This window comes from Neoarius graeffei, chromosome 9 (genome assembly GCF_027579695.1).
Source record: "Neoarius graeffei isolate fNeoGra1 chromosome 9, fNeoGra1.pri, whole genome shotgun sequence".
In the NCBI taxonomy this organism is placed as follows: Eukaryota; Metazoa; Chordata; class Actinopteri; order Siluriformes; family Ariidae; genus Neoarius; species Neoarius graeffei.
Window position 1 is genome coordinate 7,751,675 of NC_083577.1, and position 22,588 is coordinate 7,774,262.

Consider the following 22,588-nt stretch of genomic DNA (forward strand, 5'->3'; position numbering starts at 1 on the left):
AAGGGGCGTTGGGGGGGGGGGGGGGGCTTCTGGTTGATTGATTAACCAATAATAACTATTGTAACTGAAATTCACCTTTGTAAAATTGTTTTTTATTGGTAAACCTGAAAAGGTGTCGATAATTATGGACTATCGATAATTGTAGCCTCCGCTCTAGTTTTTTTTTTTTTAAGAAAGCAATATTAGATGATTTTCTGTATCAGCTGATGGCAGTCAAGGTTTCAGTACGGGTATCGGAAAAGAAGCAGTGGTATCGTTGCATCTCTGTTATCAATGTTTAGGGACATGCTGTTGTTAAATTTTGGGTTGAATGAATGTATATTTGGCGGCACGGTGGTGTAGTGGTTAGCGCTGTCGCCTCACAGCAAGAAGGTCCTGGGTTCGAGCCCCAGGGCCGGCGAGGGCCTTTCTGTGTGGAGTTTGCATGTTCTCCCCGTGTCCGCGTGGGTTTCCTCAGGGTGCTCCGGTTTCCCCCACAGTCCAAAGACATGCAGGTTAGGTTAACTGGTGACTCTAAATTGAGCGTAGGTGTGAATGTGAGTGTGAATGGTTGTCTGTGTCTATGTGTCAGCCCTGTGATGACCTGGCGACTTGTCCAGGGTGTACCCCGCCTTTCGCCCGTAGTCAGCTGGGATAGGCTCCAGCTTGCCTGCGACCCTGTAGAAGGATAAAGCGGCTACAGATAATGAGATGAGATGAGATGAATGTATATTCAGTTATTACACAAACTCAAGTCATACATGAGCCAATAGCCAATAGCAAGTGTGTTTCATTAAAAAGTCAAACAAACATCAGTAACATTACTGCTAACTCCTCATGGTACTTTATTTTAACATTAAAGTTCATGGTTTGTTAATGTGAAGTAAATAAGAGAAGTAAATGTTCCCAATTATTGTAGCGATTAAACAAACAAAAGCTGCCTATAAAGTCAATTACAAGTGTTCAGCTTTAACCGCTGGGATATAATGACTTGTTCATTAGGAGAGACCTATTGGCATATTTTCTAAACTTTAGAGAGCGATTAAGATCAGGACTGTAGAGCAAAAGCTCTAGTAACTGGATAACTGAACGAGGCAGGAGTTTGTTTTAAAGGCAGTCTGAGCTTCATTTGAAACGAATGCAATTTGAACAACATAGTGGTGGATGCACTGATTTTCCTTTAAGCTCATAGAATACAAGCGCTTATATTAACGAGCTGAAAGTGGTGTGTAGCTTGTGTGTGCGCGTATTCTTTATGACTGCTTTGACTTTGGTGAAAAAGGTGTAATGAGGCACATGTGAAAAGCAAAAATAAGAAATTAAACACCCATAAGCAAAAAAATGAAATATTTGAAAAGCACTTACCCATAAAATGCAGAACATTTCATATCAGGACTGCAGGGACGATCAGATCAGTCCTCCTGTTCTCTTTTCCTGTCTAAGGGGACTCCATTGTGGTGGCACCCAGCCAGACTCTGTCCAACGAGGAGTACCACATGCTGCGGGAGACGGCCATTAAAGTGGTGCGCCACCTCGGGATTGTGGGAGAGTGCAACATCCAGTATGCACTGCACCCATCATCTCTGGAGTACTGCATCATCGAGGTGAATGCCCGGCTGTCCAGAAGCTCAGCGCTGGCATCTAAAGCTACAGGGTAATGGAGGTTTGAGCTAATGAGTTTTATAATGATGGGTCGAGAATTTAAATCCAAAAGTTAGGTCAGTATTTACACAGTTTTGTGTGTTCAGAATTGAATACGCATGCTTCAGTTGAGGTTTTTGTGTGTGTGTGTGTGTGTGTGTGGAGGGGGGGTGTCAGTTTCAGTTCAGTTCATTAATTTAGTGCTTAATTGTAGCATAGATTCTATTCTATTCTATTCTTAGTCCTGGGTATGACTTTAAACTGCAACCGGTGGTGAGTCTCAGGTCTGGGAGGACTTGAGTATTGGGGAAAGTGGAGTTACTCCTTAATCAACATTGCTTCCAGGTCCTCCCTGACCCGGAGTGGTAGCTCCTGCCTGGGTTCCAGCTATGGGTTAAATAGTAGGTCACCAGTAAGGCGCTGGTAGCAGGGCGCTTTTTGGTGCATTGTGACAGATGAACCCAACAGAGTCAATGGCACACCACCAGATCACATGCAGAAGAGCCACTCAAATGGCCAATGGATGGCATCACTCAGCAAGTCAGTTGTCACTGCGGGGCAATTTCCTTACTCATCAGGTCTGTGGCACTTTTGTGTACCACTTGGCATCAGGTCTGGAGGTCCAGAGAGACAACACGATGGGGACATGACATCCTTTATCTTACCTTACTGTGCAAGGTGCTTTGTTAGGAGAGGAGATTAGTGTGTGGGAGGTCACGGAGCCAGACGTTCCATGGCAGCTCAGGCAGGCCACTTGTGCCACTGCTGGGGATGGTTCTGTCGCCCTGGTGCGGGCCTCGTGGCCCATATGTGTTTCTGTGCATCCTAATGAAGCAGTCATCATCGCTAGTGATGGACAGCCGACGACAATAGCATAGCTTATCCTAGCACTGGCAGTCTAGCGGTACAATAATAAATAAATCATAAATTTACAAATCAGAATGTTAATAACAGTACAAAATTCTAATGAAATATAATTAAAATCAGACCATGTCTTCTGATTGTACACATCTAATAAAACACGTACACTGCTCTTTTAATCTAAAAAAAATGTTGTACCTCTGTGTAGCTCACGATATTGATGTTGCCAGATTTTTCCTAAGTAGAAGTGTCAGAGACTCAAAACTAAAAACAGGGATAGAAAATGCAGACTTAAGAAGGAAGTAACAGCTCTAATGCTGCAAAAACACAAAACAGACCTAAAATGTGAAAGAGCTGCGATGCGATTGTGTACAAATAGATTTAAGAAGAAATCAATCAGAGCTCTCTTTTCACAGACTGCTAAAAGATAAAGAAAAGCGAAGCAAATGGAGGCAGTATGAATGTTTATGAAGAAAATGTCTATTTGTTATGAACTTTTTCATTTTTAACAAAAGGAATATTTTAGTTAATAGGCTATTATACTTTACTCCAATTTTTACGAATATACAGTGGTGCTTGAAAGTTTGTGAACCCTTTAGAATTTTCTATATTTCTGTGTAAATCCCTCACAAAACATCAGATTTTCACACAAGCCCTAAAAGTAGATAAAGAGAACCCAGTTAAACAAATGAGACAAAAATATTATACTTGGCCATTTATTTATTGAGGAAAATGATCCAATATTACATATCTGTGAGTGGCAAAAGTATGTGAACCTCTAGGATTAGCAGTTAATTCGAAGGTGAAATGAGAGTCAGGTCTTTTCAAATCAATGGGATGACAATCAGGTGTGAGTGGGCACCCTGTTTTATTTCAAGAACAGGGATCTATCAAAGTCTGATCTTCACAACACATGTTTGTGGAAGTGGATCATGGCACGAACAAAGGAGATTTCTTTTTCAAGCTCATCTGATATGATGGGTACACACAGATCTTCTCTTGTTGGTCTCCTCTCAAGCCAGCCACAATGCATACTAAGTACAGTTGTGCTCATAAGTTTACATACCCTGGCAGAATCTATGATTCTTTGACCATTTTTCAGAGAATATGAATGATAACACAAAAACATCTTTTCTACTCATGCTTAGTGGTTGGGAGAAACCATTTATTGTCAAACGACTGTGTTTTCTCTTTTTAAATCATAATGACAACAGAAACTACCCAAATGACCCTCATCAAAAGTTCACATACCCTAGTGATTTTGGCCTGATAACATGCACAGAAGTTGACACAAATGGGTTTTGAATGGCTACTAAAGGTAACATCCTCACCTGTGATCTGTTTGCTTGTAATCAGTGTGTGTGCATAAAAGCTGAGTGAGTTTCTGGGATCCAGACAGACTCTTGCATCTTTCATCCAACCACTGATGTTTCTGGATTCTGAGTCATGGGGAAAGCAAAAGAATTGTCAACGGATCTACGGGAAAAGATAGTTGAACTGTATAAAACAGGAAAGGGATACAAAAAGATATCCAAGGAATTGATAATGGCAGTCAGCAGTGTTCAAACTGTGATTAACAAATGGAAAATCAGAGGCTCTGTTAAAACCAAGCAAATGCCACAAAGTATCTCGTCTACAATACGCCAAACAGCACAGAGCCAAGCCTCAAAACTTCTGGAACAAGGTCATTTGGAGTGATGAGACCAAAATTGAACTTTTTGGCCACAACCATAAACGTTACATTTGGAGAGGTGTCAACAAGGCCTATGATGAAAGGAACACCATTCCTACTGTAAAGCACGGAGGTGGATCGCTGATGTTTTGGGGATGTGTGAGCTACAAAGGCACAGGAAACTTGGTCAAAGTTGAAGGAAAGATGAATGCAGCACGTTATCAGCAAATACTGGAGGCAAATTTGCACTCATCAGCCCGGAAGCTGCGCATGGGACGTACTTGGACGTTCCAACATGACAACAATCCAAAACACAAGGCCAAGTTGACCTGTCATTGGCTACAGCAGAACAAGGTGAAGGTTCTGGAGTGGCAATCTCAGTCTCCTGACCTCAATATCATTGAGCCACTCTGGGAAGATCTCAAGTGGGCAGTTCGTGCAAGACAGCCCAGGAATTTACAGGAACTGGAGGCTTTTTGCCAAGAAGAATGGGCAGCTTTACCATCTGAGAAAATAAAGAGCCTCATCCACAACTACCACAAAAGACTTCAGGCTGTCATTGATGTTAGAGGGGGCAATACACAGTATTAAGAACTGGGGTATGTAAACTTTTGATGGCTTCACCCAACCACTAACCATGAGTGGGGAAAAAAGTTTGTGTGTTGTCATTCATATTATTTGAAAAAAGGCCAAGAAAGCAAAAATTCTGCCAGGGTATGTAAACTTGTGAGCACAACTGTATGTATTGTGCTGTAAACGTAAGTGCTATCGTGGCTTCTTGTATGTGGCTATGATTTAAAAAAAAAAAGCGCTCTTCAAGTCTTTTAAAGTGCTTGCATTTCATTTCTCAGGCTTCTGTTTGTGAAATAAATAGTTGTAGGTATTACCGAGTTGTGGATCAGAGAGAAAAAGGAGAGAAAATGTCATCAGTGAAACTTTCCGAAAGTTGGAAAAGTGAGCGATTAACATGCAGTCTTTGTATTTGTTGTCACAGAAATATTGAGAAATGACTCCTGCCAAATGTTAAACACATTGGATGCCAGACATTGAAAACACCCACCCACCACTCAGGCTGTTCAGTGTGAAACCAATCCGTATATTTAGAAAGGGATTTGGAAATTGACTGCTTTGAAGAGAATAAAAAAATTGTATGGAATGAAACAGTTTTTTTTTTTGCTTAGAGAAAGAGAGAGAGTTTGTCTTTGAGCCTCACAACTCTAAAGAGAGGTTTCAATGATCTTATGAGACGGTACAATAAATTAGGATTATTTTCGAGCACAGTTTTTGGCTTCCACTCTTCGTTAAACATAATAGAGTCTTGGGTCAACTTAGCTAGACTGCTAATTTATTTATTTTTTATTTTTTTTATGGCTGCTATAAAGCAAAGAACTGGACCTCTATGATAAAGGGACATTCATTATAACTATAAATGGATAAAAAGTGCAGTGTGTTTTTTCATAAATAAATAAAACGTGACTGTTGAAATGTGAAGTTGCTGTGGTATAAGAGGAGTAAAACATTTCAGGATGTGCTGTTAGTGGACATTTCTCAACTTCACTCCATCATGTTGCTGATTAATTTTCTTTATCAGCATGCTCCCATGTGAAAGAAATGGCTATTTTCACTTTCTTTTGTCAAACCTTTTTTGTTCCTAAATAATTGTAGCTGTTATTGCACAGCTCTGTGATCCAACAGTGATCTAACAGTAAAGCGGCTTCATGAGGATGTCTAAATACATGTAAATAGACAGAAAGTGAACACTGCTGCCTCGGTGTCTTGCCACAGGTACCCGTTGGCATTTGTAGCAGCGAAGCTGGCCCTGGGCATTCCTCTGCCCGAGATTAAGAACGCAGTGTCAGGGAAGACCACGGCCTGCTTCGAGCCCAGTCTGGACTACATTGTGACAAAGATCCCTCGCTGGGACCTGGATCGCTTCCAGGGCATGTCACGGGAGATTGGCAGTGCCATGAAGAGCGTAGGAGAGGTGAGAGGCAGGCAGGACAGAAACATGTCTCCAGACACACACACACCCACACACACAGTGCCTGCTGAAATTCTGTTCCAGTGAGCAGATGGTTGGGAAGTCAGATCCCAGCTACCCTCACACTGTTGGGTTCCTGAGATGTGTGAATAATTCCAGGAGGTGCTGTTTTAAACCAACCATCTTTTACACCAACCACCTTCTACACCAACTCCATTTCACCAAACTCTTTTTACACCATCTTTGTTCTTCACCAACCTCCTTTTATACCAACTGCCTTCTACACCAACGTCTGCCTTCTACACCATCTTTGTTCTTCACCAACTGCCTTCTACACCAACCTCTTCCTTCTGCACCATCTTTGTTCTTCATCAACTGCCTTCTACACTATCTTTGTTCTTCACCAACCTCCTTTTACACCAACTGCCTTCTACACCAACCTCTTCCTTCTACATCATTTTTGTTCTTTACCAACTGCCTTCTACACCATCTTCGTTCTTCACCAACCTCTTTCTACACCATCTTTGTTCTACACCAACCTCTTCCTTCTACACCGTTTTTGTTCTACGCCTTCTACACCATCTTTGTTCTTCACCAACTACCTTCTACACCAACCTCCTTGTACACCAACCTCTTCCTTCTGCACCATCTTTGCTCTACACCAACTGCCTTCTACACCATATTTGTTCTTCGCCAACCTCCTTTTACACCAGCTTCCTTCTACACGAACTTCATTCTTCACCAACTTCCTGCTCTGACTCCAAACTCTTCACTTTGACATCAGATCAGACTGACTGCAGTTATAGATCATTTACTAACAGTGATGAATTACGTAATTAATTTATCCAATATTTTCCAAAATTCTCTTCTCTTCTCTCACATCACTTTCTCCTTTCCTCTCAGGTCATGGCAGTGGGCCGTACCTTTGAAGAAAGCATCCAGAAGGCGTTGCGGATGTGCCACCCCTCTGTGGACGGCTTTGTGCCGCACCTGCCCTTAAAGAGACCCTGGACCGAGCAGCATGACCTTCACCAGGAGCTTGCCGTTCCCTCCAGCACTCGTATTTTCTCACTGGCTAAGGTAGCACTCAGGACTTGGATGCCACTCAGTAACCCTCACACATTTATTTTCAGGTTTATTCTGGTTTGACTAGTGTAGGCGGACCAGCATATGCTCTTATACTCACAGTACACATAATGAGAACATTAATGATAACAAAATGCCACAGGTAGCATTTCTAAACTGCTTATTTGTACCTGTTATTTGTTTATTTATTTATGAATCTTTTCTAGCACCTTCTGTGAATATGTTTTCGAGGTCAGGCTGTGAGTGGGAAGAAGCTGCCGTCAGTAATATTGTCTATACACCTGTTAAAAGTGTGACATCTGTTAGCCTAGATTTCTTTTGCTGTTCCGCAGATACACTTCATTACTTCTAACATACAGTAATTACGAATAATTATTTTCCCAACTTGGTAGCCGGGTTTTTTTTTTTTTTTAGAGTAACCTTGAAAATAATCTTATATAACGAGTTGCTGTTGTGAAAGCAAATATTTCATGAATTCTGGATACAATTATTTGTAATTAAGAACAAATGGCCCAAATTGCAGCAAGCCAGGACATACGTAGCAATAACTCTCAAGGTTGGCCTTGTGGAATAATTTCATGCGGTGTCTCTCCAGTTGAGCAAGGGCTGCCTTCCGATTCGCCAGGTGCCCAAGTGGTCACGGCTCATCGGTCTCGGCGTTTTATATTCAGTGGAGACAGCAAGCTTACTACTTGTAATCAGGAGGCATTATCCCTCATTTAACAACGACCCCACAATATGTTACTCATTCCCATTTTCTAAATGCAACTACGGTCTTCTCGTGATTTGTATCGCTGCTGCACTGATTAACTCGTTTTCATCAGAGAGTTTAAGCAGCATGTGTTGACTTTTTCCCACCAGGCGCTGCATGATGGAGTCAGTGTGGAGCAGATTCATGAGCTCACAGCTATCGATAAATGGTTTCTGCACAAACTGAGGTGCATCACAGAGCTGGAGAAGCAGCTGCATCAATACAACAGGTGAGTATCAGCCTGTTTGTGTGTGTATCTAAATTTATAAAACATGTCACATAGACTTTTTGCATTTAAGATACAAAACGGGCGGCACGGTGGTGTAGTGGTTAGCGCTGTCGCCTCACAGCAAGAAGGTCCGGGTTCGAGCCCCGTGGCCGGCGAGGGCCTTTCTGTGCGGAGTTTGCATGTTCTCCCCGTGTCCGCGTGGGTTTCCTCCGGGTGCTCCGGTTTCCCCCACAGTCCAAAGACATGCAGGTTAGGTTAACTGGTGACTCTAAATTGAGCGTAGGTGTGAATGTGAGTGTGAATGGTTGTCTGTGTCTATGTGTCAGCCCTGTGATGACCTGGCGACTTGTCCAGGGTGTACCCCGCCTTTCGCCCGTAGTCAGCTGGGATAGGCTCCAGCTTGCCTGCAACCCTGTAGAACAGGATAAAGCGGCTAGAGATCATGAGATGAGATGAGATGAGATGAGAAGATACAAAACAAGCCAAGAATGGTTGACACTAGATGGTGATGTTGGGTCAAATTGAAACTTTTAGTACTCGGAGTAGTCCTTCTCGTCCTGTCAGTCAACCCCAGTGAGTCAGTGATCTCCAGTTCTCCAGAAGATGTTTGAACTCGGACCTCAGAATACTTCCAGTGGCTTGTGACTGTCTTTTTCAAACAGAATCACTCATCACTCATAACTAATTATTCTTGTACCGTATGTAATATCAGAAGATCAGAGATATATAATTAAGTTATTCCATGATGAGTCGTACATGAGCTGTTAGCCGAAGAGACGTACAGCACTGAGTTGGCTATAAGCCATGTACGACGAGATTGAGTGGAGTAACTGTTTTATTCTAACCACATTCACTGGATTTTGAGAAACGGAACATTTTTATTTGTATTTTTTTTTGCAAATTTAATGAATAAAAACTTAATACAAAACATCCGAAAAAATAATTTCCACTTAGAATGTAAACAAACCGGCAAAATGACAGTAGCAATTTGTGAAAAATGTGATGATGATAATTCTTGAAAAATAAAAAGATACGTTCTTACCATGAAGTACTTTTATTCCATATTTTGTTGCTTTTTTTTTGTATTTTATTGGAGTTTTCTTCTTCAGGGCTTTTTGGCGAGTGGCATACTAACTTAAAGGTGTGTTAACACCACTGACTGGGTTGGAATGTGGAACAGGAGATATTGGGGAGGGGGGGCAACCAACCAACCAACCAACCAACCAAATAAAAAACACCTATACAGTAGACCCCGCCTATTCGCGGTTCAGTATTTGCGAATTCACATATTCGCGGGATTTTACTGTATATAGAACATATCTCCTATACATTCGCGGAAATCTCAGTGATTCGCAGTCATTTGCAGCGAACATATAGAACGTTTACGCACTGCTACATTCTCGGAGCCGAATGCTCGCTCGCTATTGGCTGAAGTTTGAATGGCGGGCTGCTGCTCATTGGTTGATACGAATGAGCGCATTGTACAGTACAGTCCCGCGGTTCCCGTAGTTCAGACTTGTTCACGTGTTGTGCGTTCTTGGTATTTTTGAATAATTTTTACGCCCTACAATGGCTCCTAAATGCTCTGCATCTTCTAAGGCTCCTGCCAAGGAACCTAAGCGCCAGAAGAAGGTAATGACGCTGCAGGAGAAGGTAGGACTTCTCGATATGCTAAAGGAAGGGAAGAGTTTTGCGGCAGTGGCTCGTCACTACGGCATCAACGAGAGTACCGTGCGCTACATGAAGAAGGAGCAAGAGATCAGGAAGACCGTGTCTATCAGCTTCCAAAGCAGTGCGAAGGTCGTGTCTACGGTCAGGGATAAGGCCATCGTCAGGATGGAGTCAGCCTTGGCCTTATGGATCTCCGACTGTCGGAAGAAGAATATCCCCCTAGATAACAATGTTATCCGGGAGAAGGCACGAACCCTCTATAGCCAATATGCCCCCGAAGGTGGAGCCGAAGAAGTGAGCATCGAAGAGGAAGAGACAGAAGAAGAGGCAGGATCATCATTGTCGTCATCATCATCACCATCTAAGGGTTTCCTGGCTAGCAAGGGGTGGTTCTACCGGTTTCAAGAACGGTACGGACTGACAAGTGCCGTCCTTCACGGGGAGAAGGCATCCGCAGACACCGAGGAGGCTGCAAAATACCCTGAGAAGTGGAGGAAGATCATCAGGGATGGAGGCTACCGCCCAGAGCAGGTTTTCAATATGGATGAAACTGGGCTGTACTGGAAGAAGATGCCCTCCCGGACGTACATCATGAAGGAAGAAGCCCGTGCCCCTGGCTTTAAGGCGCAGAAAGACAGGATCACGCTCCTCATGTGTGGCAATGCTGCTGGTCACATGTTGAAGCCTGGCCTGATCTACAAGTCAGCAAACCCCCAAGCGTTGAAGAACAAAAATAAAAACACTCTGCCTGTGTACTGGATGCACAACAAGAAGGCATGGGTGACGAAAGTGTTGACATCCAATTGGTTCATGCAGAGTTTCATTCCTCAAGTGAAGGAGTGCCTGAACGATCTAGGCTTGGAATTCAAAGTTCTTCTTCTCCTTGATAACGCCGGGGGGCATCCTGCTGACTTGTACTATGATGGTGTCAAGATCGAGTTCCTCCCTCCCAACACAACTTCACTCCTTCAGCCGATGGACCAGGGTGTGATCCAAGCCTTTAAGGCTCTCTACACCCGTAACGCCCTCCAGCACCTTGTTAGTGAGATGGATGCTAACAGTGACTTCACCCTTAAGGACTACTGGAAGAAGTTCACTATCGCCACCTGCCTCACCATCATCGGTCAAGCCCTTAAGGATATGAAGAAACAGACCCTTAACTCCTGCTGGAAGAAGTTGTGGCCAGAGGTTGTCAACAATAATGAGGGCTTCTCTCCTTCTGAAATTCAGCACTCGGCCATTAATAGGGCTGTCATCTTGGCGCAGCACTTGGGAGGAGAAGGCTTCGATGACATCACTGAGGAAGAAGTCGGGACCCTGATCGATGCCCACGGTGACCCCCTGACAGACCAGGATTTGGAGGAGCTGACCAAGTCAGCCAGTGAAGATGAAGACGGCGATGAAGACGAGCCAGAGGATGAGGGTCTGTCTCTGGACTGCTTGTCACAGATCCTTCGGCACGTGAGGGAGGTGAAGGACATGTTGATGTCATGGGACCCTTATATGGATCGCTACATCAAGTGTGCCAATACAATTGATTCTGCCATCGAACCATATAAGCAGCTCTTCAACACCCTAAAGAAACACCAACAGCAGCTTCCCATCACCATGTTCTTCAACCCCATAAAGAAAACCCCTTAAAAGCCTCCTGAAGACCCCGAAGAGGAGGAGGCCCCTGAGTAGATGTAACGCCTCTGCTGTGCAGTCATCATCATTCATCGTTGTCATCATCATTCATCGTCATCAGACTGCACAGCAGTTTTCTTTACTGTTTACGTACACTTTTGTTTAAAGAAAACATAACCATAAACTATGGTAATGCCATCTATTGCCCAAACATTGTAGTACATGTAGCTACATTACGGAATACATACGTGTTGTTAGTTCGTATAGTTATTTACTGTACACTTATGATGTTTTCACTTGGATTAATAGAATTTTATTTAAGGTAATGGAAGTTCTATTGCATTATTAGTATCGTATTAGAGTGTGAAATGTTTTAAATACAAGTACCGGGTATTTACATTCATAGTTAGCCTACGACATGGAGGCAGTTGTCGGTACTATATTAGCCTAAAGTTAAGCCTACGATACGGACTAGGGTGTCATATACTGTCATACATATTTTCAAAAACTGTCTACAAATTGGTCAGAAGTGTATCTAAAGTGTTTGGGATCATAGCCGCGGGTATAGGGAGTGTTTTAGACATCCAAATAAGCATTTGTGAGCAGTTTTATGGGGGGGGTTTACAAGTATTCGCGATTTTGGCTTATTCGCGGCCATGTTCGGTCCCTAACCCCCGCGAATACTGAGGGCTTACTGTATTCTTTTAGCTATTCCTGTTTCTTTTAAATACTTGACAATTTTTGGGGTTTTGTTTTCGAGTCAATTTTTTTTTCATCCTCAGTTGGTTCAGCAACACGCTCCGCCATTTTGTTTTTCTCCACTCACGGTATATGAGCTGGTAGCCTAGTAGTCGAGTAGCCAATCAGAGCGCATGATTGCTCCTATCCAGTGAACGTGGATAGAATAATTCAGTATGTATACATTGTTTATGATAGTAAGAAGTTAACTCTTTTTACCAGAGACCAAAAATTTAATTTCCACCCATGTTCAGGATTGAATTGATTTCTGATGTCACACTCTGCAGTAACGGTTCCTGGTACATATGGAAGTAGGGACTTAGGACTTTAAGTACAGTTGTGCTCATAAGTTTACATACCCTGGCAGAATTTTTGCTTTCTTGGCCTTTTTTCAGAGAATATGAATGACAACACACAAACTTTTTTCCCCACTCATGGTTAGTGGTTGGGTGAAGCCATTTATTGATAAACAACTGTGTTTTCTATTTTTAAATCATAATGACAACAAAAAAACATCCAAATGACCCTGATCAAAAGTTTACATACCCCAGTTCTTAATACTGTGTATTGCCCCCTCTAACATCAATGACAGCCTGAAGTCTTTTGTGGTAGTTGTGGATGAGGCTCTTTATTTTCTCAGATGGTAAAGCTGCCCATTCTTCTTGGCAAAAAGCCTCCAGTTCCTGTAAATTCCTGGGCTGTCTTGCACGAACTGCGCGCTTGAGATCTCCCCAGAGTGGCTCAATGATATTGAGGTCAGGAGACTGAGATGGCCACTCCAGAACCTTCACTTTGTTCTGCTGTAGCCAATGACAGGTCGACTTGGCCTTGTGTTTTGGATCGTTGTCATGTTGGAACGTCCAAGTACGTCCCATGCGCAGCTTCCGGGCTGATGAGTGCAAATTTGCCTCCAGTATTTGCTGATAACGTGCTGCATTCATCTTTCCTTCAACTTTGACCAAGTTTCCTGTGCCTTTGTAGCTCACACATCCCCAAAACATCAGCGATCCACCTCCGTGCTTTACAGTAGGAATGGTGTTCCTTTCATCATAGGCCTTGTTGACACCTCTCCAAATGTAACGTTTATGGTTGTGGCCAAAAAGTTCAATTTTGGTCTCATCACTCCAAATTACCTTGTTCCAGAAGTTTTGAGGCTTGGCTCTGTGCTGTTTGGCGTATTGTAGACGAGATACTTTGTGGCATTTGCTTGGTTTTAACAGAGCCTCTGATTTTCCATTTGTTAATCACAGTTTGAACACTGCTGACTGCCATTATCAATTCCTTGGATATCTTTTTGTATCCCTTTCCTGTTTTATACAGTTCAACTACCTTTTCCCGTAGATCCGTTGACAATTCTTTTGCTTTCCCCATGACTCAGAATCCAGAAACGTCAGTGGTTGGATGAAAGATGCAAGAGTCTGTCTGGATCCCAGAAACTCACTCAGCTTTTATGCACACACACTGATTACAAGCAAACAGATCACAGGTGAGGGTGTTACCTTTAGTAGCCATTCAAACCCATTTGTGTCAACTTCTGTGCATGTTATCAGGCCAAAATCACTAGGGTATGTGAACTTTTGATCAGGGTCATTTGGGTAGTTTCTGTTGTCATTATGATTTAAAAAGAGAAAACACAGTCGTCTGACAATAAATGGTTTCACCCAACCACTAAGCATGAGTGGAAAAGATGTTTTTGTGTTATCATTCATATTCTCTGAAAAATGGTCAAAGAATCACAGATTCTGCCAGGGTATGTAAACTTATGAGCACAACTGTATGTGCAGTTGCTCTTATTTATTTATTTATTTATTTATTTTTAGGCAGCCTACTAAGTTTAAAGGTTATAATTTTATTGTGGCATTTATAGTTGTACAGTGTTTTATTATTAAAAAAGTTTTGCTGTCCGTTTTATCTCTGCACTAATGTTATCGCGAAGAGCGGTCAAGTCAATTCAGTTTATTGAATTTGTGTAGCGCATTTAACAATAGACATTGTCACAAAGCACTTTTGCAGAAAAATAAAGATTATAAACATTTGAACTAATACATTTATTTATCCCGAATGAGTAATCCTGAGACGACAGCGGCAAGGAAAAAAACTCCCTGAGACGACATGAGGAAGAGACCTTGAGAGGGACCAGACTCAAAAGGGAACCCATCCTCATTTCTGTGATAACAGATACTGTGATTAGAAATAACTCCCTTCTATAAGTGTGATGTTGCTCAGCAGGTGGCTCACACACCTCACTTTTCCCATCGCCCTGCTCACCAGTAGCTAAACACAGTCATGATATTCTCCAGTGTCCTGACTAATCTTATAACAGACTTGCGGCGATAAGATAATATTAACCCCGCCCATTCACACGATGAAAACATACTGTGGCAGCGGGGGCGTGGTCAAGCGCCGGTCTGTGACAGGAGGGCAGAGCCAGGGAAGGTGAGTGGCAGAATCACTACACCTGACGGTAATTAACCTGTGTTTTGTGTGTTTTCCCAGTAACCGCGCCCTATTTAAGGAGGCAGAGCAGAGGAGAGCTCATCCCGGGTTTCGACACCACTGTAGTGGTCTTTGAAGTGTGGGTGGAGCCCAGAGGACGGCAGGACAACGCTTCAGATGCAAAAAGGCTTTTTATTCCCAGACTTTTCAGTATATTCGCCAGTTCTTAATCTGCTAGCGTCACACACATACACACACTGTGTTCTTGTCCCGGGATGAGCTCTCCTCTGCTCTCCCTCTGCCTCCTTAAATAGGGCGCGGTTACTGGGAAAACACACAAAACACAGGTTAATTACCGTCAGGTGTAGTGATTCTGCCACTCACCTTCCCTGGCTCCGCCCTCCTGTCACAGACCGGCGCTTGACCACACCCCCGCTGCCACACATACATATAGACCATGAGGAATGAATCAGTTATTTATATCTTGGAGTGCATATTGGCAACGTTTTACCTCTCTAATACAGTTTTAGGCTCCCTGGGCATTTGATCAGACAAAAACTGATCAGAAATATCGATCCACACAGGGCTGAAAATGAAAAACAAGTACTAATGTAAATGGGTTTGTTATGGGGATAGTTATTTAACTCTACCTGCTGTTGCTATGACAAAGTACAAACTATTAGTGCCAACATCTACAGTTTAACCACAACATTTATAATTTTTGACTCCTCGCTGTGGTAATAGAAGATACACCGACAAACTCGGTCATGCGTCTCTTCATTTTTCCTGCCTGGATGCACAGCTTCTATTTATGATGATTCAAATAGGAGTAGAACATTTAACAATGACATGACTGACATGACAAACTTAAACATATCAGTGCTTGCTGGAATCACCCAGAGCATTTCTGAAATGTGTTGTTTATAAATCATGCTAGCTAACTGACACTTTCTTCTTCAGCTAACAGCTTAGTTGCTTTTTTGGGACGGAATGGCTAACACTACTAATGCTGACCTGAAGTCTTTCGATGCTCATATTTAGGATGAGAGATGGAAAATTAAAGTGTATCTTCACCCCCAGCTCTGTGCCTAACTCCACACACTGTATATTTTTTTTTAAATAATAATAATAATAATAATAATAATAATAATAAGAACTAGATAGAGACTGTGACTAAAAAGTCAGAGTAATTTGCACTAGCTGTTACAAACCAGGACATCTGGTCCCAGTACCCTATAGATCCGGAATGGTAAGAGATAGAGAATGATGCTAGAGAGATGAGAATTTCCTTAGAGAGGAAAAGTTGCACCCTGCTGCCCTGAAACAAGCAAACAAACAAACAAACAAACAAACAAACAAACAAAAAAAAACTGATTGAAAAAAAAAATTCATGGATCATTCCGGTTCAGTGATCTGCATCAGCACCAAACATCATAGGAACTTAATTCAGCCCAGAGGTATTTTTCATGTGAAATTTGGTGATGATTGGTTGAAAACTGAGGGAGACAGTGTCCTAAAAAACATTAGGATAATAATAATCATAATAATAATAAGAAGAAAAGTTTCACTTATATAGCACCTTTCACACACCCAAGGTCGCTATACAATTACCATATATATCATCTCATCTCATTATCTCTAGCCGCTTTATCCTGTTCTACAGGGTCGCAGGCAAGCTGGATCCTATCCCAGCTGACTATGGGCAAAAGGCGGGGTACACCCTGGACAAGTCGCCAGGTCATCACAGGGCCATATATATAATGTATGTACAGTGGTGCTTGAAAGTTTGTGAACCCTTTAGAATTTACTATATTTCTGCATAAATATGAGCTAAAACATCATCAGATTTTCACACAAGTCCTAAAAGTAGATAAAGAGAACCCAGTTAAACAAATGAGACAAAAATATTATACTTGGTCATTTATTTATTGAGGAAAATGATCCAATATTACATATCTGTGAGTGGCAAAAGTATGTGAACCTTTGCTTTCAGTATCTGGTGTGACCCCCTTGTGCAGCAATGACTGCAACTAAACGTTTCCAGTAACTGTTGATCAGTCCTGCACACCGGCTTGAAGGAATTTTAGCCCGTTCCTTCGTACAGAACAGCTTAAACTCTGGCATGTTGATGGGTTTCCTCACATGAACTGCTCGCTTCAGGTCCTTCCACTACATTTCGATTGGATTAAGGTCAGGACTTTGACTTGGCCATTCCAAAACATTAACTTTATTCTTCTTTAACCATTCTTTGGTAGAACGACTTGTGTGTTTAGGGTCGTTGTCTTGCTGCATGACCCACCTTCTCTTGAGATTCAGTTAACGGACAGATGTCCTGACATTTTCCTTTAGAATTCGCTGGTATAATTCAGAATTCATTGTTCCATCAATGATGGCAAGCCGTCCTGGCCCACATGCAGCAAAACAGGCCCAAACCATGATACTACCACCACCATGTTTCACAGATGGGATAAGGTTCTTATGCTGGAATGCAGTGTTTTCCTTTCTCCAAACATAATACTTCTCATTTAAACCAAAAAAGTTCTATTTTGATCTCATCTGTCCACAAAACATTTTTCCAATAGCCTTCTGGCTTGTCCACGTGATCTTTAGCAAACTGCAGACGAGCAGCAATATTCTTTTTGGAGAGCAGTGGCTTTCTCCTTGCAACCCTGCCATGCACACCATTGTTGTTCAGTGTTCTCCTGATGGTGGACTCATGAACATTAACATTAGCCAGTGTGAGAGAGGCCTTCAGTTGCTGAGAAGTTACCCTGGGGTCCTTTGTGACCTCGCCGACTATTACATACCTTGCTCTTGGAGTGATCTTTGTTGGTCGACCACTCCTGGGGAGGGTAACAATGGTCTTGAATTTCCTCCATTTGTACACAGTCTGTCTGACTGAGGATTGATGAAGTCCAAACTCTTTAGAGATGGTTTTGTAACCTTTTCCAGCCTGATGAGCATCAACAATGCTTTTTCTGAGGTTCTCAGAAATCTCATTTGTTCGTGCCATGATACACTTCCACAAACATGTGCTGTGAAGATCAGACTTTGATAGATCCCTGTTCTTTAAATAAAACAGGGTGCCCACTCACACCTGGTTGTCATCCCATTGATTGAAAACACCTGACTCTAATTTCACCTTCAAATTAACTGCTAATCCTAGAGGTTCACATACTTTTGCCACTCACAGATATGTAATATTGGATCATTTTCCTCAATAAATAAATGACCAAGCATAATATTTTTGTCTCATTTGTTTAACTGGGTTCTCTTTATCTACTTTTAGGACTTGTGTGAAAATCTCATGATGTTTTAGGTCATATTTATGCAGAAATATAGAAAATTCTAAAGGGTTCATAAACTTTCAAGCACCATTGTATGTCCACCAAAATGTAACTCCAGTGGTGTAGCTGGCTACAGTCCCACCAAAAGGTGCATGAGGGTAAATCCCACACCACCTGCACAGCCACCACGGCATCACCAGGCTACATCGCTCGGATCACCACACCATGGCTCCAGAAAGTGAGCACAAAAGCACTGCTGCACAGAGCACTGGGCAACTCCGATGTCAAAGAGAACAATGAGCTCACTGCAGTCCATAGCAAGCAGAACACATCAACCATGGTGGACCAAGGCCTGAAGAAACCAACACCTGAAACTGGGTCTGGAGCTACATCACAACCAGTGGACAAAACATTCAAACAAAGAACAAACATCAACCCATACATACACAGAAAGAAAAAAACGAAGGGGGGGAAAATAAAAGAAAAAGCTCTGGTGAAAAGCGGCAGCCAAAATGTGCACAGCGTATTCTCAACCAGAAATGGAAGTATCAGAAGTGTCAAAATGCTAAAAAGTGGGCAAGGAGCTGAGAGGGAGGTTAATAACGAGTCTCAACCAGCATCTAATTAAAAATGATTGCAGTTTCACTGAATTCCAATCAAAGGCGGGGGCTGGGGGAGATGGAGACTGCCCAACTCTGATTAGAGGACATTAACATTCTGGGTTTTTTTATTTTATTTTATTTTTTTTAATATAAGTTACACGACATAGATACGTCCTAAACGGTTGACTCTACATTTCTTGTTGTTGTAAACATACAGTACATCTGCTGATGCCTCAGTCTGGACACATCAGTGAGGTTCCTGAGATCAGTGTATTTCAGGTCTTTCAACATCATACAATCTCCTCCAAGTGACCCCACCAGGGTTGATCAGACTCCAGCGTGTTTCCAGACAACTCTAACTACTCTGTCCCTATGACTCTTCTCTTTTTAGCCACAGCCATCTTGAGGCTCTCTCAGCCACTTTGGCCGTGCTGTGGATGGCTCTCCTCTTCCTCTTGCCTTCATTGCCCAAACTACTGAAGGTTCTGGCTAGAGAATGGGCCACTAATCCCCTACAGCTGACTTCCACTAGGAGACACCTGGCTCTCCATCCTGACTGCTGACAATTGCTTATCATTTCTGCATACTTTGAGAGCTTCCTTTTGAAGGCCTTGTCCAAGCAATCTTCCCATGGGACTGTTAGCTCCAGCAGCACCACTTGCTTGGGGGATTCAGATACAAGGACAATGTCTTGTATCAGAATCTTCGGGGTGGTGACTGTAATGTGGCTCAGGAACTTCAGCTGCTGTCCGAGATCCACCAATAGCTGCCAGTCTCTTGCTGAGGTCAGGATGCCTGCAGCTGATGATCTCTTGGCAGGATTTGGCTGCTCTCCAGCTCTGACAAACATGATGGTCTTTTTGGGGGATTGGCACCGCTTCGCACACTCAAGTCCTGTGCTGATTGCTTCGACAATAGTCTTCAGTACCTGATCGTGCCTCCATAAGTACTGTCCCTCTCTAAGTGCCTTTGTACAGCTCCACTTTGTCCATTGGTCTTGCAAGGTTCATGGCGATTTTGACCCGTCAATTGCGTTTTGAGCCATTTTCAACCCATAAAATAATTTTTAGAAAACTTGGTATTAATATTAATACCAGTGCTGATGTGTTCTATCACATTACAATCATCATTTAGCTCACAGCTCAAAAATGGAGAAGCTGCTTATTATTAAGTCGACTTTTCCACATTGTTTTTTTTTTTTTTTGTGGAGAAATTCTGTTTTTAAGCTCTGCCTGTTCAAATATTTAAACATATGTTACAGTGTTTGTAAAGCAGCGTGACTGTTTTCTGAATGACTCATTCGGTTAAACAAGCATTTATGTACGAGCTGCTGTAATGTTGCTGTGCTCCACAGGTCAGCGACTAACTCTGAGTTGGTCTGTAGTAAAAGCTCACAGTTGGTGTGTGGGATAGCTGATGAGATTGTGTGTCCACAGAGACTGACACTGTGGAGTGTAACAGACCTGCTGCCCCGCACCGGGGCGTCTCCAACTGCGAGTCTGCCGCGGCCCTCTCACTCGCTCCTGAGGGGGAGGTGAAATCTGGAGACTTTCTGTTTTCGCTACCAGAATGCATGGCACATGAGTTTGGAATGTAATAGCGCATGGCCTGTCGCACTGTGTTCATACACCGAGGCTATGCTTTGGCATTTGCAGCATAATTTATCGTCTTAAACCAGTCAGGAGTCGCTGAAGTTGCCAGGCCGGATTTCTGGTGTTGCAGCAACAAAGGCAGTTTACCGTAAGGAGCAGCTGCTGTAATGCCAATGGAAACCACCCACCAGAACATAATAATAGTGTGTGTGTGTGTGTGTGTGTGTGTGCACGCACCAGGCTGACTGTAATTACACCAGTCCCATAGTGGTATTTATTTATTTATTTATTTATTTATTTATTTATTAGCTTCTTCATGTTAATACCATTTTGCATGTGAATTCTGAAATCCTAATGTGGATTTATGGTGCATGCCACCTGAGCTTCAGATTTGCTTCATATTCGTTGATTTCTGTTTGACTCAAAATCATACTTACATAATTGTCAGAACATGGACAGTACTGGGCGGCACGGTGGTGTAGTGGTTAGCGCTGTTGCCTCACAGCAAGAAGGTCCTGGGTTCGAGCCCCGGGGCCGGCGAGGGCCTTTCTGTGTGGAGTTTGCATGTTCTCCCCGTGTCCGCGTGGGTTTCCTCCGGGTGCTCCGGTTTCCCCCACAGTCCAAAGACATGCAGGTTAGGTTAACTGGTGACTCTAAATTGACCGTAGGTGTGAATGTGAGTGTGAATGGTTGTCTGTGTCTATGTGTCAGCCCTGTGATGACCTGGCGACTTGTCCAGGGTGTACCCCGCCTTTCGCCCGTAGTCAGCTGGGATAGGCTCCAGCTTGCCTGCGACCCTGTAGAAGGATAAAGCGGCTAGAGATAATGAATGAATGAATGAATGAATGATCCAATATTACATATCTGTGAGTGGCAAAAGTATGTGAACCTCTAGGATTAGCAGTTAATTTGAAGGTGAAATTAGAGTCAAGTGTTTTCAAACAATGGGACGATCATGGCACGAACAAAGGAGATTTCTGAGGACCTCAGAAAAAGTGTTGTTGATGCTCATCAGGCTGGAAAAGGTTACAAAAGCATCTCTAAAGAGTTTGGACTGCACCAATCCACAGTCAGACAGATTGTGTACAAATGAAGGAAATTCAAGACCATTGTTCCCCTCCCCAGGAGCAGTTGACCAACAAAGATCACTCCAAGAGCAAGGCATGTAATAGTCGGCAAGGTCACAAAGGACCCCAGGGTAACTTCTAAGCAACTGAAGGCCTCTCTCACATTGGCTAATGTTCATGAGTCTACCATCAGGAGAACATGGAACAACAATGGTGTGCATGGCAGGGTTGCAAGGAGAAAGCCACTGCTCTCCAAAAAGAACATTGCTGCTCGTGTGCAGTTTGCTAAAGATCACGTGGACAAGCCAGAAGGCTATTGGAAAAAATGTTTTGTGGACAGATGAGACCAAAATAGAACTTTTTGGTTTAAATGACAAGCGTTATGTTTGGAGAAAGGAAAACACTGCATTCCAACATAAGAACCCTATCCCATCTGTGCAATATGGTGGTGGTAGTATCATGGTTTGGGCCTGTTTTGCTGCATCTGGGCCAGGATGGCTTGCCATCATTGATGAAACAATGAATTCTGAATTATACCAGCAAATTCTAAAGGAAAATGTCAGGACATCTGTCCATGAACTGAATCTTAAGAGAAGGTGGGTCATGCAGCAAGACACTGACCCTAAGCACACAAATCGTTCTACCAAAGAATGGTTAAAGAAGAATAAAGTTAATGTTTTGGAATGGCCAAGTCAAAGTCCTGACCTTAATCCATTCAAAATGTTGTGAAGCGAACAGTTCATGTGAGGAAACCCACCAACATCCCAGAGTTGAAGCTGTTCTGTACAGAGGAATGGGCTAAAATTCCTCCAAGCCGGTGTGCAGGACTGATCAACAGTTACCGCAAACATTAGGTGCAGTTATTGCTGCACAAGGGGGTCACACCAGATACTGAAAGCAAAGGTTCACATATTTTTGCCACTCACAGATATGTAATATTGGATCATTTTCCTCAATAAATAAATGACCAAGTATAATATTTTTGTCTCATTTTGTTTAACTGGGTTCTCTTTATCTACTTTTAGGACTTGCGTGAAAATCTGATGATGTTTTAGGTCCTATTTATGCAGAAATATAGAAATTTCTAAAGGGTTCACAAACTTTCAAGCACCACTGTAACTTTTTAAATTAAATTTCCTAATCTCCTCCTAAATCCCAGTTTACCTGCTGTACAATTTACAGTACATCCCAAACTAATTATGTCGACTCATTACAGGGTTTGTTTTTAAAGATCATAAACACTATTAGGGGTGGCATGGTGGTGTAGTGGTTAGCACTGTTGCCTCACAACAAGAAGGTCCTGAGTTTGAGCCCAGTGGCCAGTGAGGGCCTTTCTGTGTGGAGTTTGCATGTTCTCCCCATGTCTGCG

The 22,588-nt window shown here is 42.7% G+C and overlaps 1 protein-coding gene across 1 annotated transcript in view; it reads left to right on the forward strand.

Annotated features, from left to right (window-relative positions):
- Positions 1-22,588, forward strand: part of cps1 (carbamoyl-phosphate synthase 1, mitochondrial) — a 250,918-nt gene that overhangs the window by 73,353 nt on the left and 154,977 nt on the right. The window contains exons 18-21 of the mRNA XM_060928996.1: positions 1,423-1,633; positions 5,939-6,137; positions 7,038-7,214; positions 8,082-8,200. Of these exons, the coding sequence (XP_060784979.1) occupies positions 1,423-1,633; positions 5,939-6,137; positions 7,038-7,214; positions 8,082-8,200 (706 nt within the window). The remainder of the gene's footprint in view (positions 1-1,422; positions 1,634-5,938; positions 6,138-7,037; positions 7,215-8,081; positions 8,201-22,588) is intronic.